This window comes from Seriola aureovittata, chromosome 11 (genome assembly GCF_021018895.1).
Source record: "Seriola aureovittata isolate HTS-2021-v1 ecotype China chromosome 11, ASM2101889v1, whole genome shotgun sequence".
In the NCBI taxonomy this organism is placed as follows: domain Eukaryota; kingdom Metazoa; phylum Chordata; class Actinopteri; order Carangiformes; family Carangidae; genus Seriola; species Seriola aureovittata.
The window spans coordinates 5,365,913-5,385,211 of record NC_079374.1 but is presented as its reverse complement, the minus strand read 5'-3'; the positions used below and the strand labels follow the sequence as shown (position 1 = coordinate 5,385,211).

The window sequence follows — 19,299 nt, the reverse complement described above, 5'->3', positions numbered from 1 at the left end:
AAGTCCCACAGGAAGCAGCACACAACTAATAATGTAGAGCTTCCATGTAAACAGTAATTCTATGAAAATGGAATATGGAAAGAGACAGAAACAAACATGGTCGTAAAAACACTAAAAGCAATATTACAAGTGGGTGTTGTGTGGCTCTGATCACATGACCTGGACTTCAGTCAGACTTGAAAAATAACTTGACTTAGATGTAAAAACAGCTGACTCAAAACTCTGACTTGAACTTTTGCCTTTTGACTTGGAAAGACTCGCCCTGTCCAAGTCCAAAGATGAGAACCTATGCTCTAAAAAGCAGAGCAGTGAATCAACCTTTCATTTTTCTGACAACAGATATAGTTAGAATCAGTCTGACAGCAGCGAATCACATTTTGCGTGGACTTGGACTTGACTCGGGGACTCTGACTTACAAAACCAGGACTTTTTTCCCGGCCCCGGTGGTTCAGCTTCTACCTTCTTAAAGCCTCTTCGTAACTCTCCTGCTGCTGGTAGGAAATGATAGTGTTGCTAATCAAAGCTGACATGTTGAAGTCCTGTTGTGTTCCTCAGCACCACTGTAGGAAGTGCGGCCAGGCGGTGTGTGGCAAATGTTCGTCCAAACGCTCCACCATCCCCCTCATGGGCTTTGAGTTTGAGGTGCGTGTGTGTGACAGCTGCCACGAGTCCATCACCGACGAGGAGTGAGTAACAATCGGCCTCTGTTGTTGACATATACTGACCCTTTGTGCTGCCAGCTTCCTCAGCGCTCACACAGTGAAGTAACCGGCGTTACCCTTTGTGTCTTCTAGTCGAGCACCCACAGCCACCTTCCACGACAGCAAGCACAGCATTGTTTACATGCACTACGAGCCCACCACTGGAAACCTGCTCACCTCTGGCACCGACAAGGTTATCAAGGTCTGGATGGGAACAAATAGTATCTGTTTTATTCCTGAGTCTCAGATAAGACAATCAAGCACACAGTCACATTTAGTGGGTTCACTCCTGAGTTCTTAAGATTAGGTTTTTTGGTCAGGTTATTTGTTGTGTTTTTTGTCTCCTACTGAGCATGATCAAGACCTGCTAGGAGGCCTCCACCGACCCCCCCCATTTCTAGTCACTATGTGCTTTGTGTATATATCCTGGGAGGCTTTGATCGGCTTTGAGCATGATATCAAAAAACTTTTAATTTTAATGAAATTTGGTGGAAAGCTAATGATAAATCACTATGAATCACTGCACGTAGTCACTGTTGATAGAATAGCTTGCTGTCTACCCTGTTGGGCAACTTTTTATGTAACCGGACGGATTTTTTTGAACCATTTCCCACATAATAAATGAGGCTATATTCCAATATATCAGGTTTCATTTTCTCGTCTCATCTCTGTCTCAACTTAAGAAAGAGGAGAAACCCCTCTTTAATGAGCGTCGTCTGTATTTGAACAACAAACTGATTATGTCTTGTTTTTTATCTGCAGCTATGGGACATGACTCCTGTGGTGTCCTGAGGTCTGTGGACGACCCGCAGTCAGCAGGAACCTCTGTTCACCAAACTGTGAGGCTCTGACAGCGGCAGCCGCACTTGGAAAAGAAAGACAGAAGCTCATCCAACAATATCGATGTCATCTGGATAATATTTAACAGTTACTGAATAACAAGCAGTAGCTGTTGCACGTTCACAGTGAGGACACTGCAGGCCAGTGAAGCCTGGGAACAGGACAGGCCTTGGTTGACACAAGGTTACAGATGGTTGTGGGTGTTTGTCTGTGTGCAGGTTGCTGGTGGGTGGGGATCTCTCTGTTTGTATATGTGTGTGTCTGTACTGTATAAGAGTGTGTGGGAGGGGATGAGGCATTTGACTGTGTAAGCAATTGACACACTTTATTTACTTAATTTCCATGCATTCCTGGCCACATACTGGAGACTCACAAAACAAGAGTCTGCAGTGTGGTTTGCAACTAGCCTCAGAACAAACTTGACATTTCTTTTTTTTTTTTAGATGTGAAGCATCTCATGGAACAAGATCACAACTCGCTCACAGATTTAAACTCGTGTTTAGCAGGCTGCAGATTCTCCACAAGAGGGGGCTGTTTAATTATTGTCAAACCAGATTTACACCTGCAAAACCTGCACCACCTACAGGAAAGCAAAGTAACAGCAGCAGCCGCTGGACTCGTCCTCTACGGGCAAAGTAATGGCTGCTAGAAGGTTTACCTTCACTTTTCTTTGTGTGTGTGTGTTTGCTTTCTTAGCTTTTACATTTGACTTTTTCACCACCTGTTACATTAGGTAACAGGCAAAATTTAACATCAATATGTCACACTGATCTCCAGTGGATATTTAATACTCAAATTTAAATACTATTGAGGTTGTGGCTGTAAAGCACCAAATGTTAAGATATGAATTTGAGGATTTAGTAAATTAATTCAGAATTGTTTCCCTGGCTGGAAATATATAAACCAGACAAGGGAGCTCATGTGTTCAGCCGCGATGCCAGTCACCATGTTGATGTTCTGACCCATGAGTACTCAGTTCTTACTACTACATTATCACACAGGTACTCAGTACTCATGGGTTGGACCACACCCATCTTTGAACTCAGCCTTCATTTTGATCTCAGCTACACACCTGTAAAGTTTCGGGACTGTATCTTGCACTGTTGTGACAAAATCTCTCCATCTCCAGGACCGCATATATCCATGATGACACAAACACACAGAAACGCACAACAACCTATTGTTTGTTTGACCTATTTTCTATATTTATACATTGTGGTGTAAAAGTCTTAAACCACTTTGCCATCTGGTTAGGACCTCCTATTTTCCATCTGCAATTTAACTAGGAGACCAGTCATGCAGGACAGAGGACACATAGTGACACTGCAGTTGTAAGTCATTGCCTGTAGGTGGCACTATTTGTCAGTACTGCAGGAGCTGTTGCATTCCTTGCCTGTAGATGGTGCTAAAGAGCAGCATATCTGCAGTTCTTACTTGCTGGTAGCTGGCACAGTTTGGACTGAATCGGCATGTCCGAAACTGCTGGAGCAGCATGTCTGCAGGGTTATACAATATCAGCTGATCCTGCATTCAGGTGCTTCACCATCACTCACACTGTGTTTGAGTCAAAGAAATCCTGAGCTTTCTAAATATATCTAATCCGATATCAGTCACATCTTTGTGGGTGAAACAGTACTTTAAATTTGACAATGAGGAAAGTGTTCATACAAGCCCCTGGATGTTAACAAACAAGCCCTTTACTTGAGTCTGAACTGAGCTGCATGGTATCAGAATATCCAAGTTTTCTTTGAGTTTAAGTGTGTGAGTGGCTGCTGGACCAAATGGCCTCTCCACTGAGCGTTACAGATGGACTGGCTTTCAAGCAAACCTCTTTAACTCCTAAAAGTTGGTACATGATTACAAACCAAACATTGATCAGACACACAGAACTTCATTTTTTTTAATTCTAGCAGAGATCTTAAAAGTTTTCAAAGACACAAAATACAGCATGTGAGACTTTTAAGGCAGTGAGATTTGTTGCAGCTGTAAGAATCGTGGCATCTTTGGTTTGAAGTTTACACTCAGTGTCACATCATGAAGCTTCAGGCAGATGTACAACATATCTGTAATACTATTGTACTTTACAGACAATTGAAGCAGGGGATCAGAGGTAAAGTGATTGTAATGGACACTGATGGGAGTGCAGATCCTTGTCATGGTAGTGTAAGCACACACAGTGTAAACCGAAGAGTACACCTGTCACTCCCACTACTACACTACCGGGTTTTGTCATCTGTAAATTAACCAGACCGCTTGCTGATCTTTGAAAACAGTACTTTTGTATATTCTGTCCTGTCATCAGTGGAGCTGCTTTGACATTATTTATTATTCCAAGTGTGGTCTAAATATTTCTGACATGGAAACGCACATATCATCAAACTAATCAGAGGCAGCACATAAACACTGTACCTGTACCAGGACTGAGAGGAAACTCCTGAACATGGTTTGCTTTGATTTTGTTCTCATCGTAGCTGTTTTTTTTTTTTGTTTTGTTTTATTACTGACTTTTATGTCAATGCACTGGAATCAAGAAACAAGAATATGTCGCAAATCGCTGCTGTGAAGAGGAAACATGACGTTTTTTGTTCTTTTTTCTTTTTTATGATTATCATGTCTGCTTTAATGATCAGATAGTAACTGAGGTGATTTCTTCTGATGTTAAAACCCCACTAAATATTTTCCAAAGATGTTTGATGTTTAGATTGAAAATGAGGTGAACTTGAAGATTTATCTCCAACAATAAGAGAAATGAAAATGTGTGATCTTGATTGGTAAGCTTGGTTTTTGGAAAGAGTGAGGAAGTTCACAGCTACTCATAAAGGTACATTTACAGCAGCTGTCAACAGAGTGTGAGCCTGAGGGTACTGATATTTCAAAGGACCATACCAGTGTTTTACTAAGGTTTCAGCTCCTTAACTACAAATCATGTATATTTAACTTTTTCGCTGATCAGTTCTTAATGCATGATGTACCGATTCCAGTTTTTAGGATGTATTTTTTCCAATGATTCCAAGAAGCTGTTGGCTTCCAGCTAATTGGCAAATCACTCTGTACTGGAATTCATGTAAAACTTTGACTGCCTGGAGTGGTAAAAAAAAAAAAACACACCAAAACTAAATCACAATAGCTTGTTTTGCAAAAGAAATATCTGTAATCATATTAAGTCTGTGTGATTTTAAATGGGCAACACAGGATCCAAAATTATTACATAAACAATACCTACACTTTTGTTGCAGTGAAAATACATTCATCTGAGGCCAGTTGTGACCGTTAATGTAACTTTGTGTGTATAAATAATATATTAAAAGAGCAGGTATTCACCTAAACCAGATTTGATCAAGTATGGTGTTTGTTGAATCCCAGTGTTGCTGTTATAGTCCAGCAGAAACCAAACCATCATTCTGGGACACTCTCTCTTTTCTCCTTTCTACATGTGCACAATTTCATCTGCAGTTTCTGGGAGTAAACGTTTCAGCATTTGCTCTTTTATGGACGTGGCTCTTTACACTGTGCAGACAAAGTTTGAAAACATAATTCATCTCAAAGCTGGAGACTCTTTTATTCATGTTATGATTTTAGAGAGTGCAGTCTCCATTTACAGTCTGTAAACACTTTTTTTGAATTCAGAAAAAATTGTTTTGAAGTGACATCTAAATACCCTTTAGCTCGCAAACAAAACACACATTGTCTTTTGATTCATAACAGTCAACAACTAATAACAATTATTATTATCATATCGTGTTATTAGACAACAATCATCTTCTATAATTAGTTTAGTCCAAAATATTAAAGGTAATCCTTTGATATGAAACGAGAAATGCAGTAAATCCTCACTTTTAAGCTGGAGGCAGCAGATATGATATTTTTACTTAAGAAACTACAGAAATGATTCATTTGTTTTCATTGATGAATTTTCTGTCCCTTGTGTTATCAGTTTAACTCATTTACAGATTGGGAGCAGCTACTGAGTTTTCAGTGTTATACTGAGTTGTCCTCAGGATGAGAACGTATGACTCCTGAGTATTTTTGTGAAATTTAAAAATGAGGAAACGTTCCCAAGTTCACAGATGAAGGAACGGCAGAGACCGAGCCTGTGTAAGAGCTTAAAACTGAGACCTGAAGCTGAATCTGTCCAGCCCCCCGATTCTTTCTCTGCCCAGCTTGTGAAAGGAGACAGACATTTATCACAAACGTTTTTAATGAAATGAAACAATATGTTTTACAGAAATTAATATACAGATTTACATTTTGTGTTAAATATACATTAAAGCATCCCCGATCTCTCCATTTCTCCCCGTAGGCTGTATAAATACAATATGCAGCAATTTATTAAGCGTATTTTTAAAAATCACCCTTCAGCCGATTAGAGAAAAGACCCAACATCTGTACACGAAGCTTCTTTGCTGAAAACAACCTTGACTACACTTTGAAAGGCCTGTTCTTTGAGGTATCAGCCAGAAAAGTAAAAAATGTGTCTTGTGTATTGAAAGAAGTAAAAAAGACATGATTGTGTAAACGGTAACAATTAGTGAGGAGTGCTTGGTTTTAACAAAAAAAAAAAAAACCCATCTATTTGCAGCGATATTAAGGTTTGAACTTGAGGGCGAACTCCTCCAGCGCAGCCAGCAGCTTCTCCTCCTCCGGTGGCGTGGACCTGGAGGAGGCCAGAGGCAGGTGTGTCGCCACCGCTTTACGATCTGGAGGAAATTTTATGGAAATATATGAGACAACAGGGGAGACACTGTACCACAAGTATGTGTTAGACAAAACACTAACATTGGGTGAACTGATTACAGAGACAGGATCAATTTAACTTGAACAACAAGGCATCGCCCTTCATTACTGAATCATAATTATGTCACAATCACTCTCCTCCTTTTACGAGAAGCCTTCATTTGGTTTAGTGATTTGATATCAGCAAAAGAGAGACATTAAAGTCTCCAACAGAACATGTTCTTACAAATATTAATGTCTGAACGGTTCCCTAGTTATTTATTAAATATGACTCCATCTGCTTATTGAATCTGGATCCTTTGGAACCACTAAAGCAACAAATTATAAGTAACTTATGTATTATGCATTTAACTGACTTTCAAAACATATGATGAGCTCATAAAATATGATGGATTGTTGCCGAATAAACAAAATAACAAGATATATTTTAGTTAAAAACCACCTCAATAGAAGAATAACCAGAGGTGCTAATAATATAATATACAGTATAGTTGTGTAACACTTTACAGAACTTTGCTGCAGCAGATATGCTGACATGTCAAAGCAGCAAAAGCACAGGTGTATTTAATAACATTAACGATGGCTGTATTTCACTGAGAGGTGACTTGTCTACTAGGTCACTGAAACCGCTCTCTGAGACGCTTAATGAGTCTGAGCCATCGTTAGTGTAATTAATTACACCTGGGATTTTAGGGCACTCAGTAGTTGTACTTTATATACTTTTGGCTAGCAGTACTTACATACTTGTACTTTTGTAATTTTTTCAGTGCAATGTCCCCGCTGCCCCCTGAGGAAAATACCTGGCTCTCTAGCAGCTGGATATTCCACTTTCTTCACCAGCCAGTCTCTAACTACGTCAGCCTGCTGTTAAGGGCTGGGCAGGTGGATACAGCTGGTTTATTAGAGCTCAGCTCAGTTACACTTTGACATCCACCTCTATTACTGAGATGGAGTTAGGCGGAGCTGTAACAGCTGTCAAAAAAAAAAACAGAGTGTGATCTGTTTCTGACCCTGGAAGAAGAGTCCACTGGGCTGCTTTATGGCAGCTGGAGACGCAGCGAGCCACACCACGGTGTCGGCACCCATGGCCTCCGTCCTCAGTCTGGACTGCATCTTAGCGTGGAAGGACGGCATGGACGACTGGACAGCTACAGAGAGAAAGACAAGAGTTACTCAGGTGGTATAAATTCCCAAGTTTTAGTGTTAAGTGAATACAAAGAGACACTGCTTGGTCTAACCGCTCAATCTTTACGACAGTCTACAACAAAGTATGCAGCAGTGATTTTATTTACTATCAGCGACAACAGGGGCTGTTGCTCTGTTTTTTTCATTTATTACTATGAATTATTAATCATTTCTACACAGCTGTGTTTAAATGAGGTTTAGCTAATGTGAGACTACTATTACCACCCGAAAAAAAGAGTCAGAATGAAAATCGTCCACAGTTAAATTTTTAAACATGATCTTTAAATAAAAATAAAATTCCTTTACCCTCCATTGTATTTAGTTGGAGACAGAAAATCTCAAAGATGGATATTTCAAAACCTGGACAGAATAAAAACCAAAATTATATCCATCTGTCCTTTCCTTTGTTTACCTGGTGTGTCTGCCCATCCAGGGTGCATGGAGGAGAAGTGGATATCTTTGTGTTGAGAAGCCCACCTCTCCGTCAGAATCACCTGCTGTCTCTGTCACAATGAAAACACAACAAACACTTCAACAAACACGGATACGCGCCACAATAACTTCTGTCCCGCTCTGTGGCGCACAGCTGCTGTAAATCAGTCCCCTTTACTTTGTTCTGTGCGTAGGCCATGGTGCCGTCAAACGCCCCCTTCGCAAACTGGAGGTCGTCCACGTTCAGCTTCTGCGTGAGCATCCCGCCCGACGACACCGTGACCTGCGAGGAGACGGGAGCAGGTATTTATTCTTATTTCTCATAAGGCGTAGTAATAGTAATTTTCCAAAGTGTGTTAAATTTTGACATGAGGAGCATTTTCTTCAGTTGAAATTTAACCCACCACTCTGGGGTCTTCAACCTTCTTCAGTGCAGGTATCAGTGCTGTGGTGAGGATGTATGTACCTGGCAATACAGGTGAGCACAGAGGACAGTTCAGTAACACTTACTGTAAGCTCCAGCACATGTAGCTTTGCACAACTACAACACGATGATTTGCAGGGCATTAAATCCTTAATAATGCACGACATCTTTTAAGTTGAATGCATGTTTTATGTAGAAGAAAAGTTGTTCACGCTCAGCAGAGTAAGTTATCGTCTATCATTGATTATTGGTAAAAATTCTATTTACATAAATTTCTTGTTTAAACATTTACACTAACATTTCGAAGGAAAACAAGTTTATATTTCTCAAAGTAAACTATCTCAAAATGTATTGTAATGGAATCACTGCCTAAACGCAGGCATTACACTGGACCTAGTATTATAAAATACTTTTCATTACCGAGTGTATTTGTGGCAAAGTTCTTCTCCACGCCCTCCTCAGTTAACTCTCTCTGGTTGACCATGCAGCCTGCATTGTTGATCTGGTGAAAACGACAAGTGATTCAAATGATAATAAAAACCAGTGTGTGTGTGTGTGTGTGTGTGTGTGTGTGTGTGTGTTGTGTGTGTGTGTGTGTGTGTGTGTGTCAGATGATCCAGGACAGACCTGCAGATACCCACCAGCACATGTACACTGTTGTTTTGTGAGAAGTTCTGGGCAAACTCCCACACTTGTCTCGCACTGGACATGTCGACGACGTGGACGTGAACATTCTGGGAGTAAAAAGGAAAATAACAACTGTCAAACCTCTGTCCATACGGACTGAAATTTTACTTTATGTTCAAAGGAAAATAATATAAAAGAGAAGATTTTCCTTATGTGCTATATAGACATACGGTGTGGTGTGAATTAAACATGGGAAAATTGTGGAAAATGGCCAACACAAGTTCCCTGAGTCCAATGTGATGTGCACAAGTAGCCTCTATTTTTGCAACCAACAACCAAAAAATAAATATTCATAAATATTGATTTACAATGAAATAAATTAGAGAAAAGCAGCAAATCCTCACATTTGAGAAGCAGTAAACAGACAATAATTGACATGTTTTGCTGATACTTGATTATTGAATTCTGAAATTTAAAAAAGAAATTTATAATTTTCTTCCATTCCACTAATCGTTCAATAGTTTCACCATTAAATAATTCATTACCACTGTAGAAATTTGTGATTTTTTCCCCTCATCTTCAGCTGTTAATACCATTACATTATTACATTTGAAACATAAATGAAATAACTTGCTGCCTGCCTTTCTTTGGACTTTATCTTATTAAAACTCTGATATTCTGACTAATGTTCAATGCTTTTTTGACTCTTGTGACTGCACTATGACTTAGACGATTAATTAAATTAGTTAGTAGTTAATTAGATCAATAAGGAGAAGCGGCACAGGTGAATTAAGTAAATATCCTTCTTTCTGTTAGTTAAACAACATTTGACTCAGAGACTAGAAACCCCTACCCCTGCAGAAGATCATACAACGGAAGAGGACATGCACATGCATCAGTGTTTCCAGCAGAGTCCACAGTGCTCCCTGCTGGACAAAAGATGTAATGACGTGTCTGTCTAAATGACCTCTTACACATGCTCACTACTGCCATTTCTTCCTGCAACAGAGTGAAGATCCCTCTTCTACAACACGCAACACATTCCTCACCTGATTTTTACTACGTTCCACAATTTCATCTTTGGCTGCGTCTGCTCGGCCCTTGTTTCGACACACCATGTGAACGATTCCTCCTGCACACACACGAACCAAAAACACATCAGTGGACAAGGCAGAAGTATCTTCCACCGCCTTGAAGGTTCAACCTCTCCATGTAGTTATTGTCAGAAATGTGTTGATGTACAGATGAGGTTTCAATCAATTAAACTTTACTTGTAATTAGCGCAGTTCAATGTGTTTTATAGGTGAACAGATAGATAGATAGGGCTCAGGCTCAGATTGTGACCAGATCAGAAAAAATATAAACGTAATTGTATGATCATATCCATAAGAAAATAAAACTCTTCCTGCTTGTTTAAGCAAACCAAGTGAAAGCTACACGCAGTGGCAGCAGCTATAAAAATCAGCTGATCTAAAACTGAATGGTGTCCTTTCATGGCACTGCTTTCCTAACTAATTTGCATAATGAGATCTGATCATAATACAAGTCTAATCAAGATAACAAGGTTGCTTTTTAACACCAGGTGTCAATGCAATGGTCTGGGGATCAAATGATCAAATGTCATTATCCAGATACAGATTACAGTTTAGTATCAGGTGTAAATGGGGCCCTGAAAAGCTCTAACTATAAAAGCTGGAGGCTGACTTGTCCTGCACTTCAACAGAGCTAAAAGCCGAACTGACTTCAGTTGAGCACTCACCTCGGTTGGCAATTTCCTGTGCTGTGGCTTTTCCTATCCCACTGTTGGCACCTGTTATCATGAAGGACCTCCCACTCAGGTTTACATCCAGGTCTGCTGGAGCAAAAAGCTTCGCTGCAGCTTCAAAGCCGCCCCTGTCAGGAGCAATGAGGAGTACAGTGAATGCACCACACAAATGCACACTGGCACCAATATCAGCGTACGTTATGTTGTGACACAGAGGGATAGTGTTAGGGGTTGAGGTGTCTTCTTTTCTTTCCTGCAGACATTCAAACAGCAACAGCAACACTCAGTCAAATTAATCAATTAGTTTAATTACTACATTGATAACTGCTTAATTGTTTTCTTTCATTTTTCAAGCAGAACTACTTAACATTTGCTGGTTCCAATATTTTCATGAATTACTTTGTTCTGAGAAGCTGTTTCCTCCTAAAGACCACCTTTAACAAACTGCATCAGTACAGATGCATTTTATTTTAAAATGTGTTAAAGGGAATATAGATATAGGTAGGAATATTAGTCAATAGCTATTAGTCAAAAACAAAACAGGCAATCATTTCTCTAATAGAGTGATCACTGAAGAAGCAGAAACGTCAATGACTGACGGCCTCTATCTTCATGAACGTGACACTTTTGTCTGTTTTGAAAACCAGTAGAATTATTGTCAGTACTTCCCAGCAGTGTATAAAAATAATTCCTGATGATATAATCGATTAAAAGATTCAGATAAGCTTCATAACATGGAACAAATAAAGAAGACTTGTAATACCGTCTGAGGCATTGTTTTTTCTTTTTGAGAAAACTGACTTCAGTGATTTCTAAGACTTTTTTTTGACTAGTTCCTGCCCTGTATGAAGACTACCGTAAAGTGTTGTGCAGTATATGGTTTTAACCTTGTCATGGCAGTCTGAAGGCAGTTCTCGGGTTTAAGACTACATAAGAAGGATTAGGTAAATGTTGCACAAACCATGTGCACTACAAGACCTTTGACTACTTCACTCAATAGAAACGATACGCCCCACTTACTTTGTATATTCCTGGAGTCCTTTCACAAACCACACGGCATTCCTATAAATCGACATCGTCAGCAGAAATATACCTTCTCGGTTTGTGTATTAAGGTGCTCTGTTAAAAAACGACACAGTGGACACAGTCCAATGTTTCTGTTTCATAAGAATGACTGAGGGTTGTTATGTAGTAACAGGGGTGGGGAGTCACGTGTGTGACCACCGGAAGTAAATCATAAACAACTTCGTGGCGCCCCCGGTGGGTATCTATGTTTATTACTGTCAGTACATATAAATAAGGACTCAGTAATCGATTCTGTTGGCTTAATGTGTGAAAATGAAGGGTTTCATTGAACGAAAAAGAAATATAACAACAGATAAAACAATACCGTAGAATTGTAAAGTACTTAAACTGCTGCTTCGGCGGCGATACATGCAGTTGTCAGGATGGCCGAGTGGTCTAAGGCGCCAGACTCAAGGTTGAACCTTCCTGTGTACCGGGACTTCTGGTCTCCGAATGGAGGCGTGGGTTCGAATCCCACTTCTGACAATAACTTTTGGCACCTGTGGTACATTCATTATGTGTCTTACAAACGGCATTCACAAGGTACAAACAATTTTAGATTACCAACGAACCACTCCTCGCCTTCATATTTCTGTAATATGAGAGATTACATAATTACATTCGTAATTTTTTTTTGAATACGTTTGCAAGAAATGTCTAAAAAAACATGGTTTCACTTTGTCACTACGGGTTACTGACTGTTCATTGGAGGTTTTGTCCAAATTCACATTTCCAAGTTTACCAGTTCAGCAATCTGAGCTGTAGACAACTAAAGCATCTTCCAAACTTTTTAGAAGAACATTATTTTTAAGTCTGCAAGAAGGCACGACTTCATTTATTTGATTTTCATTTGATTAACTCAGACTGCTGAACCTTGTATCAGCTTTACATCAACTTTTTTTGTTGTTGTTGCATGAAACAAGAAGTATGGCTTTTGTTCCCATCACTTTCACTTTAAGTGCAGAAGGAAGGGGACCTGAGATGTGATGATGTTTTACCAATTTAGACTACAGATGCTGCAGCAGCGACCTCTGCTGATAAAAGGCTTACAGCACCTGGTATTCCCAGGCGGTCTCCCATCCAAGTACTAACCAGGCCCGAACCTGCTTAGCTTCCGAGATCGGACGAGATCGGGCGTGTTCAGGGTGGTATGGCCGTAAGCAACAACTGCAGCTGCACGTGGGCCTTTTATAGATGCTGCAACACCTGAAAGTATTTCCTGAATTGAATATTGGTGGTGACAACGTGACTTTCCCTCCCGTCCCCTCGAAATGACAATGGTGGCGATACTCTCGATTTGTTGTCATAAAATCCCATGAACAGGTCCAATCCTGTAGCACGTGTAGTCTGATAGCTTCTCTAGAAGTTGATACGTCGTGATTATTCTTTTAAGTTTAACAGTGTTAAGAGTCAAAGTTATCAATAAGTCTCCCGTGGTAATGTCACATTATGTGGCACTACACGTTTAACTCATACGAGTTTACAGAGGATTATAAAAGGAATTTAATTTCCTCAAAAACCAGCAGAAACCCCTGTGTCGGTACACATTACTGAGCAGCAGTGAAACAGCCGTCTCGCGGGCACACAAGCACAATTGTCAGGATGGCCGAGCGGTCTAAGGCGCCAGACTCAAGGTGACAAACCTTCCTAAGGAAACGGGACTTCTGGTCTCCGAATGGAGGCGTGGGTTCGAATCCCACTTCTGACAATACCTTTTCTTCTGTGTCGCGTGTGTGTCACACCAGATATGAAGTCCTAATAACCCGCTACCCCTACCAGCGTTACACACATACACACACTTTGCTTTTCACATTTAAACATTCAATATCCAGTTTCTAATAAAGTGTCATTTATAAAGGCTTTTAAAAGCTGCAATTAATAGCTTTATTAATTTTTTTTTAATTACTTGTAATGAAAACAACTAAGGGGTTGCCAGGTTGTGGAAAATTCTCCACAAGCATTAACTATTATTTCTTTATTCCTAAATTTCTGCATAGACACAACAACGTTTTGTGTCTTCCTCAGGTAATATATATAAACATACATAATACATTTCAGAACTACAACAAAGATTATTGCAAGACATTTCTGGTAGTTGCCCGTATTTGGCAGTTTGGACTATGTGCTTTTTATTGTACTACTGTTTTATTTTACTCATTTCCCCAGTACAGTTTACAGTGCTGCTAATTGATACCTCTCCACCAAAGAAAGAACAGCGCCCTCTGCTGATAAAACATTGGGATAAAAAGTTTACAGCAGTGGTTAATCTTCCCAGGCGGTCTCCCATCCAAGTACTAACCAGGCCTATCCCTGCTGTGCTTCTACCCTAACCCATCAAAAATACAAAGAAAATATGTTTATAGAAAATATAAATATAGATCGATCAACAACAAAAAAAAGATTTTTGACATTATCCATACTACGCTTAATGACAGTGACCCCTCCTCTCAAAGTGAGACCTCTCCCTTTCCACAGGGTCAGAATACCTTTCACTTCATCAATTACACTCTTTAACATTTCACCATTTTATCTCTTGCCTCACTGTTGTCAGATATACAAAGACTTTTTATGTAAACGACATTTGTAAACCATCCTGTGCTCTTCTCTGCAAAGGATTTACTCTGTATCTCAATAAATCCGTAAAAAAAAAAAAAAAGACCAACTATACTTTCCATAACCAAACTTCATTTCCATGTGAGAACGTACCTGTTAGGAAGCATCCGGCCTGTGTCTCTGAGCTAAGTCAGGCCGAGGAAGCTGAATGATTCCGAAAGATGGCATCAATGCAACTTCCTGGACGCCAGCTGCCGTTAAACGTCATCGAAGAAGAGGAAGGGGAACGCACCTGTGCAGCTGCTTAATCTAATTAACCTGATTAAATGGCGCAGCGGTGCAGCTTCTCCCTCAGTCGGCGTCTTTGGCGGCAGGGAGACGGCGAGCAGACCGGAGCGCTACCATGGAGTCCGCACTGATGGCTTGGGTTTGGATCGGTTTTACTCTAGCCCAGCTCAACAACGCAGAGAGCCGCTGGTACGCACACGGACGTCTTGCCGGCCAGGACGAGCTTTACACCGGTATCGAGCAGCCGCTTGACGCGGCTCCAGCAGACCGGAGTTTCCCGTCGCTGGTGTGGTATTTCCTCAAAGGTAAAAACCTGCTGCTTCACGTGGTCACGTTCAAACTGTGTTCATCAGTTCGTCTACAAAACACAAGCTCCATGTACCTCCAGTTGTCCTAGTTCGCCAATAGTCGCTAAACTTCTGACCACATGGATGCACTGTAGGTTTTCTAAATTGAAAATTAGTCTAATTCAACCTTGAAGGTCTTGTTACACAATTTATTTAAGGCCTGATATCAATTAGGGCAGGATGACTTCTTTGTTAAAATCCATTTCAAAACCAATCAATGGTTTAATGAACATACATTTGGTAGATGGTTCATTTTAGTCAAGATGGCTCAATAATCCCCAGTGGTAATTTGTTGTTTCTACACATTTTTGTATGGATTAAACTAGAGATAACATCTTTTATTAGTGAACTTGGAAGTGTCAGTAGCCAGATTGTTGCCTTAGGACACAGCCAGACTAGTTGTTTTTCAATGTTTGTGTTAAGCTGACTTATTTCTGGCACTATCTTATACATCCTCTCTCTCTGCAAGAAAGTGAATAAACTTTCCCTTTAACTTAAGGCATTTGTTTTTTAAATTTTGTTTTTCTCATTCCAGGGAGTGGAAAAGGTCCAGAGAAATCAGATTTCAACCAGCCACAGTATCGCTGCAGTAATAGGACACTCTTCCTGCGCTTTTCACTCATCCGATACACAAATCTGCAACTGGAAGGTATGTTTGATTCAACCACCTGCAATATGTTTTTGTCTTTTAGAAAATGGAGTGACTGCTCTTGTCAGAAATCTTATATTTCTCCCTATCTTTTGCACAGATGGTGCGCATTTGTTGTCGCTGCCAGACAGTTGTCACAGTTCGATTCAGATTTATAGGTGGTGGTTGCTGGTGAAGCTTCCCTATACTGGCTGCCAAACAGCAGTGCAGGTAATGTTTAATTCTTTGTCCAAACTGAGTGCTATTTCTCAAACTCCATCTGATCATGTTATTCCTAGCCCATGATACCTTGCAATAATTATTGGTGTGACTTCCAGTTATTTCTGTCCCTGAACCATTGGCTAGAATTAGCTGTATGCTAATAGCTGCCTTCCCTCTTCATATGTTTGGGAAATAAATGATGTTGGAACAGTGAAACCTTAAGAAGCAACAATGAACAGATTTTTCCTCTCCAGGCTGCAATAACATTTGTCAAGGCTTGTGTGTTAATTTTAACTTTGTGAATCGGTTTTAAAAGATTTACATGTGCAACAAGGCGCATGTTTGAAAGGGGCTTGTATTACGAGTCACCTCATTAGAAAAAACAGGTGCTGCTGCTGCTGCTCCTGAGCAGTTGTGTTGAAGTGATTCCAACTATGAGCCTGTACCATGGGTGGGAAAACAATCTTACAATTAATCAGAACTTTTGATGCTTCCTACAATTAATGGCAATTTCATCTATCCCCAGACTGGAGATGGAAATGGTTTCCACCCACTGAAACTCCATTATTTTGACCGTCTGCTGAAGGAGAACATGACAGGCATGGCTGTCTGCGATAATCCATCAACGTCGCCACCAGCAGTGTCGCCATTGGTGACTTGTGGGGCAGCACATGTCACAGTGACGCTGCCTCGTGAAACACAACTGAAGAAGGTGAAAGCCCTCGGTAAGGACCGGCTAGTTGGGAGCATGAACAAAACACTTGTGGTGATTGTGATTAATCGGTTCCTAAACAGACATCAGACAGTGTTGACATATATTTAGCATATGAATAGCATGTAGTTATTATAGCTAAAATAGTAGAGTTGCTCCTGCCCAACTGGTAAACCTGCAATAGCCACTCTTTTAGCTCTACTTGGGTCTCTAACAAATTCCTGAGGAAAAATATATGGCTTAGATGTTCACCTTCCTTCAGTAACTAGTTTGTCTTTTGTTTCCCTAGTGGTGCTGGAAACTACCTTGAAAGTACCTTGTATGGATTTTTCTTTACCTTGTGTATATTTGAACAGCACAGGTAACTTAAAATTAGATGATTTTAAGCAGCTGGGGAAGATGTGACCTAAGACGAGGAATATCATGCTGAGAACATATAGAAGGGGAGCTGTGGTCAAGAATTTCTGTGAAAAATTGTAATTTTTAATTGATCAGAGGGAGCTTTAAATTGTGTGCACAAAGTAAATCTCAGATTTTAAATTTTCTGTTTTGGCAGATTTTTTCAGCAGTGAAGGATATTCAGTGAGACAGCGGAAGACCTCCAGCACATTATTTGTGGCTATATCAATGTTACCGGAGAGAGTAAGTTATTTTTATTTTTAAAAACATATTTTGCATTTGACTTATTGTGAAAACTAATATTAGAAATGTTCACAGGAATCTGTCTTTGAACTGGTTTATGTGGACGGCACTGGGAGACCGTGTGCAATGTTGGCAGCTTGTTACCTTACGTTGCCAAAAAAAGTTGGGAGGCATCATGTCAAGAGAGCTGCAGACGATCCAGACTTATTCAACCTGTGGGACTTTAATGAGGTTCCCAGTGAACCATTTGAGCCAGAAACACCAGTGACGACACAGACCACAGCCAGCTCAACGGCTGCAAGCGCAGTGACAGAGGAGGAAAACTTCGTGGACTTCGATGAGTTTTGGGGATTTGAGAAAATTCCTGATGGGCCGTACACTGGGACAGATGCAGAGACTCCAGGGTCTACTGCTGCTCCAGCCACAACCAGTACCACTGCTCCTGCTACCTCCACCACACCGAGCGCCTCCTCCTCCACCACACCGAGCGCCTCCTCCTCCACCACACCGAGCGCCTCCTCCTCCACCACACCGAGCGCCTCCTCCTCCACCACACCGAGCGCCTCCTCCACCACCACACCGAGCGCCTCCTCCACCACCACACCGAGCGCCTCCTCCACCACCACACCGAGCGCCTCCTCCTCCACCACACCGAGCGCCTCCTCCACCACCACACCGAGCGCCTCCTCCTCCTCCACCACACCGAGCGCCTCCTCCACCACCACACCGAGCGCCTCCACCACCACCACACCGAGCGCCTCCTCCACTACGAGCGTGGGGTCGAACACTACTGGTGCTGCCTCCACCACGCCGGGCGCCGCCTCCTCCACCACACCGAGCGCCTCCTCCTCTACGAGCGCGGGGTCAACGACGACTACTGGCGCCTCCTCCACTACAAGCGCAGGGTCGACGACTACTGGCGCCTCCACCACCACAAGCACAGGGTCGACGACTACTGGCGCCTCCACCACCACGACGGGCGCCTCCTCCACTACGAGTGCAGGGTCAACGACTACTGGCGCCTCCACCACTACGAGTGCAGGGTCGACGACTACTGGCGCCTCCACCACCACGACAGGCGCCTCCTCCACTACGAGCGCAGGGTCAACGACTACTGGCGCCTCCACCACCACGACGGGCGCCTCCTCCACTACGAGCGCAGGGTCAACGACTACTGGCGCCTCCACCACTACGAGCGCAGGGTCGACGACTACTGGCGCCTCCACCACCACGACGGGCGCCTCCTCCACTACGAGCGCAGGGTCGACGACTACTGGCGCCTCCTCCACCACGACGGGCGCCTCCACCACCACGACGGGCGCCTCCACCACCACGACGGGTGCCTCCTCCACTACGACGGGTGCCTCCACCACCACGACGGGCGCTTCCTCCACTACGAGCGTGGGGTCAACGTCGACTACTGGCGCTTCCACCACCACGACAGGCGCCTCCACCACCACGACGGGCGCCTCAACGACGACTACTGGCGCCTCCACCACCACGACGGGCGCCTCAACGACGACTACGGGCGCCTCAACGACGACTACTGGCGCCTCCACCACCACGACGGGCGCCTCAACGACGACTACTGGCGCCTCCACCACCACGACGGGCGCCTCAACGACGACTACTGGCGCCTCCACCACCACGACGGGCGCCTCAACGACGACTACTGGCGCCTCCACCACCACGACGGGCGCCTCCACCACCACGACGGGCGCCTCAACGACAACTACTGGCGCCTCCACCACCACGACGGGCGCCTCAACGACGACTACTGGCGCCTCCACCACCACGACGGGCGCCTCAACGACGACTACTGGCGCCTCAACGACGACTACTGGCGCCTCCACCACCACGACGGGCGCCTCAACGACGACTACTGGCGCCTCCACCACCACGACTGGCGCCTCCACCACCACGACGGGCGCCTCAACGACAACTACTGGCGCCTCCACCACCACGACGGGCGCCTCAACGACGACGACTAATGGTGGCGGCGGCGGCGGCATACCACCATGACGGGCGCCTCAACGACGACTACTGCCGCCTCCACCACCACCTAAATGGGGGAGAATTGAAAAATTGTTAGTTTTAATAAGTAAAAAAATAAAATATACTGATGAATTACAAA

At 42.6% G+C, this 19,299-nt stretch overlaps 2 protein-coding genes and 3 non-coding genes across 5 annotated transcripts in view; 3 read left to right on the top strand and 2 right to left on the bottom strand.

Moving 5' to 3' along the window:
• The window catches only part of wdfy2 (WD repeat and FYVE domain containing 2), a 19,378-nt gene extending 14,506 nt beyond the window's left edge, over positions 1–4,872 (top strand). Inside the window, exons 10-12 of the mRNA XM_056389806.1 lie at positions 556–686; positions 795–903; positions 1,464–4,872. Of these exons, the coding sequence (XP_056245781.1) occupies positions 556–686; positions 795–903; positions 1,464–1,493 (270 nt within the window). The 3' untranslated portion in view covers positions 1,494–4,872. The remainder of the gene's footprint in view (positions 1–555; positions 687–794; positions 904–1,463) is intronic.
• Positions 4,873–5,721: 849 nt separating this feature from the next.
• On the bottom strand, positions 5,722–11,934 carry dhrs12 (dehydrogenase/reductase (SDR family) member 12). The gene is made up of 10 exons (XM_056388562.1): positions 11,729–11,934; positions 10,703–10,836; positions 9,993–10,075; positions 8,958–9,050; positions 8,737–8,818; positions 8,297–8,358; positions 8,071–8,175; positions 7,873–7,963; positions 7,286–7,423; positions 5,722–6,238 (listed from the first exon to the last, which is right to left on the bottom strand). Exons 1-10 carry the CDS (start codon positions 11,782–11,784, stop codon positions 6,126–6,128), a joined length of 957 nt encoding a protein of 318 aa, XP_056244537.1. The 5' UTR covers positions 11,785–11,934; the 3' UTR covers positions 5,722–6,125.
• A 216-nt stretch (positions 11,935–12,150) lies between these two features.
• trnal-caa (transfer RNA leucine (anticodon CAA)) lies at positions 12,151–12,259 on the top strand. Its single transcript has 2 exons — positions 12,151–12,188; positions 12,214–12,259. It is a non-coding gene; the product is annotated as a tRNA-Leu (tRNA).
• A 557-nt stretch (positions 12,260–12,816) lies between these two features.
• LOC130178156 (5S ribosomal RNA) lies at positions 12,817–12,935 on the bottom strand. Its single transcript, XR_008829113.1, has one exon. It is a non-coding gene; the product is annotated as a 5S ribosomal RNA (ribosomal RNA).
• Positions 12,936–13,369: 434 nt separating this feature from the next.
• trnal-caa (transfer RNA leucine (anticodon CAA)) lies at positions 13,370–13,481 on the top strand. The gene is made up of 2 exons: positions 13,370–13,407; positions 13,436–13,481. It is a non-coding gene; the product is annotated as a tRNA-Leu (tRNA).
• The last annotated feature ends 5,818 nt before the right edge of the window (positions 13,482–19,299 follow it).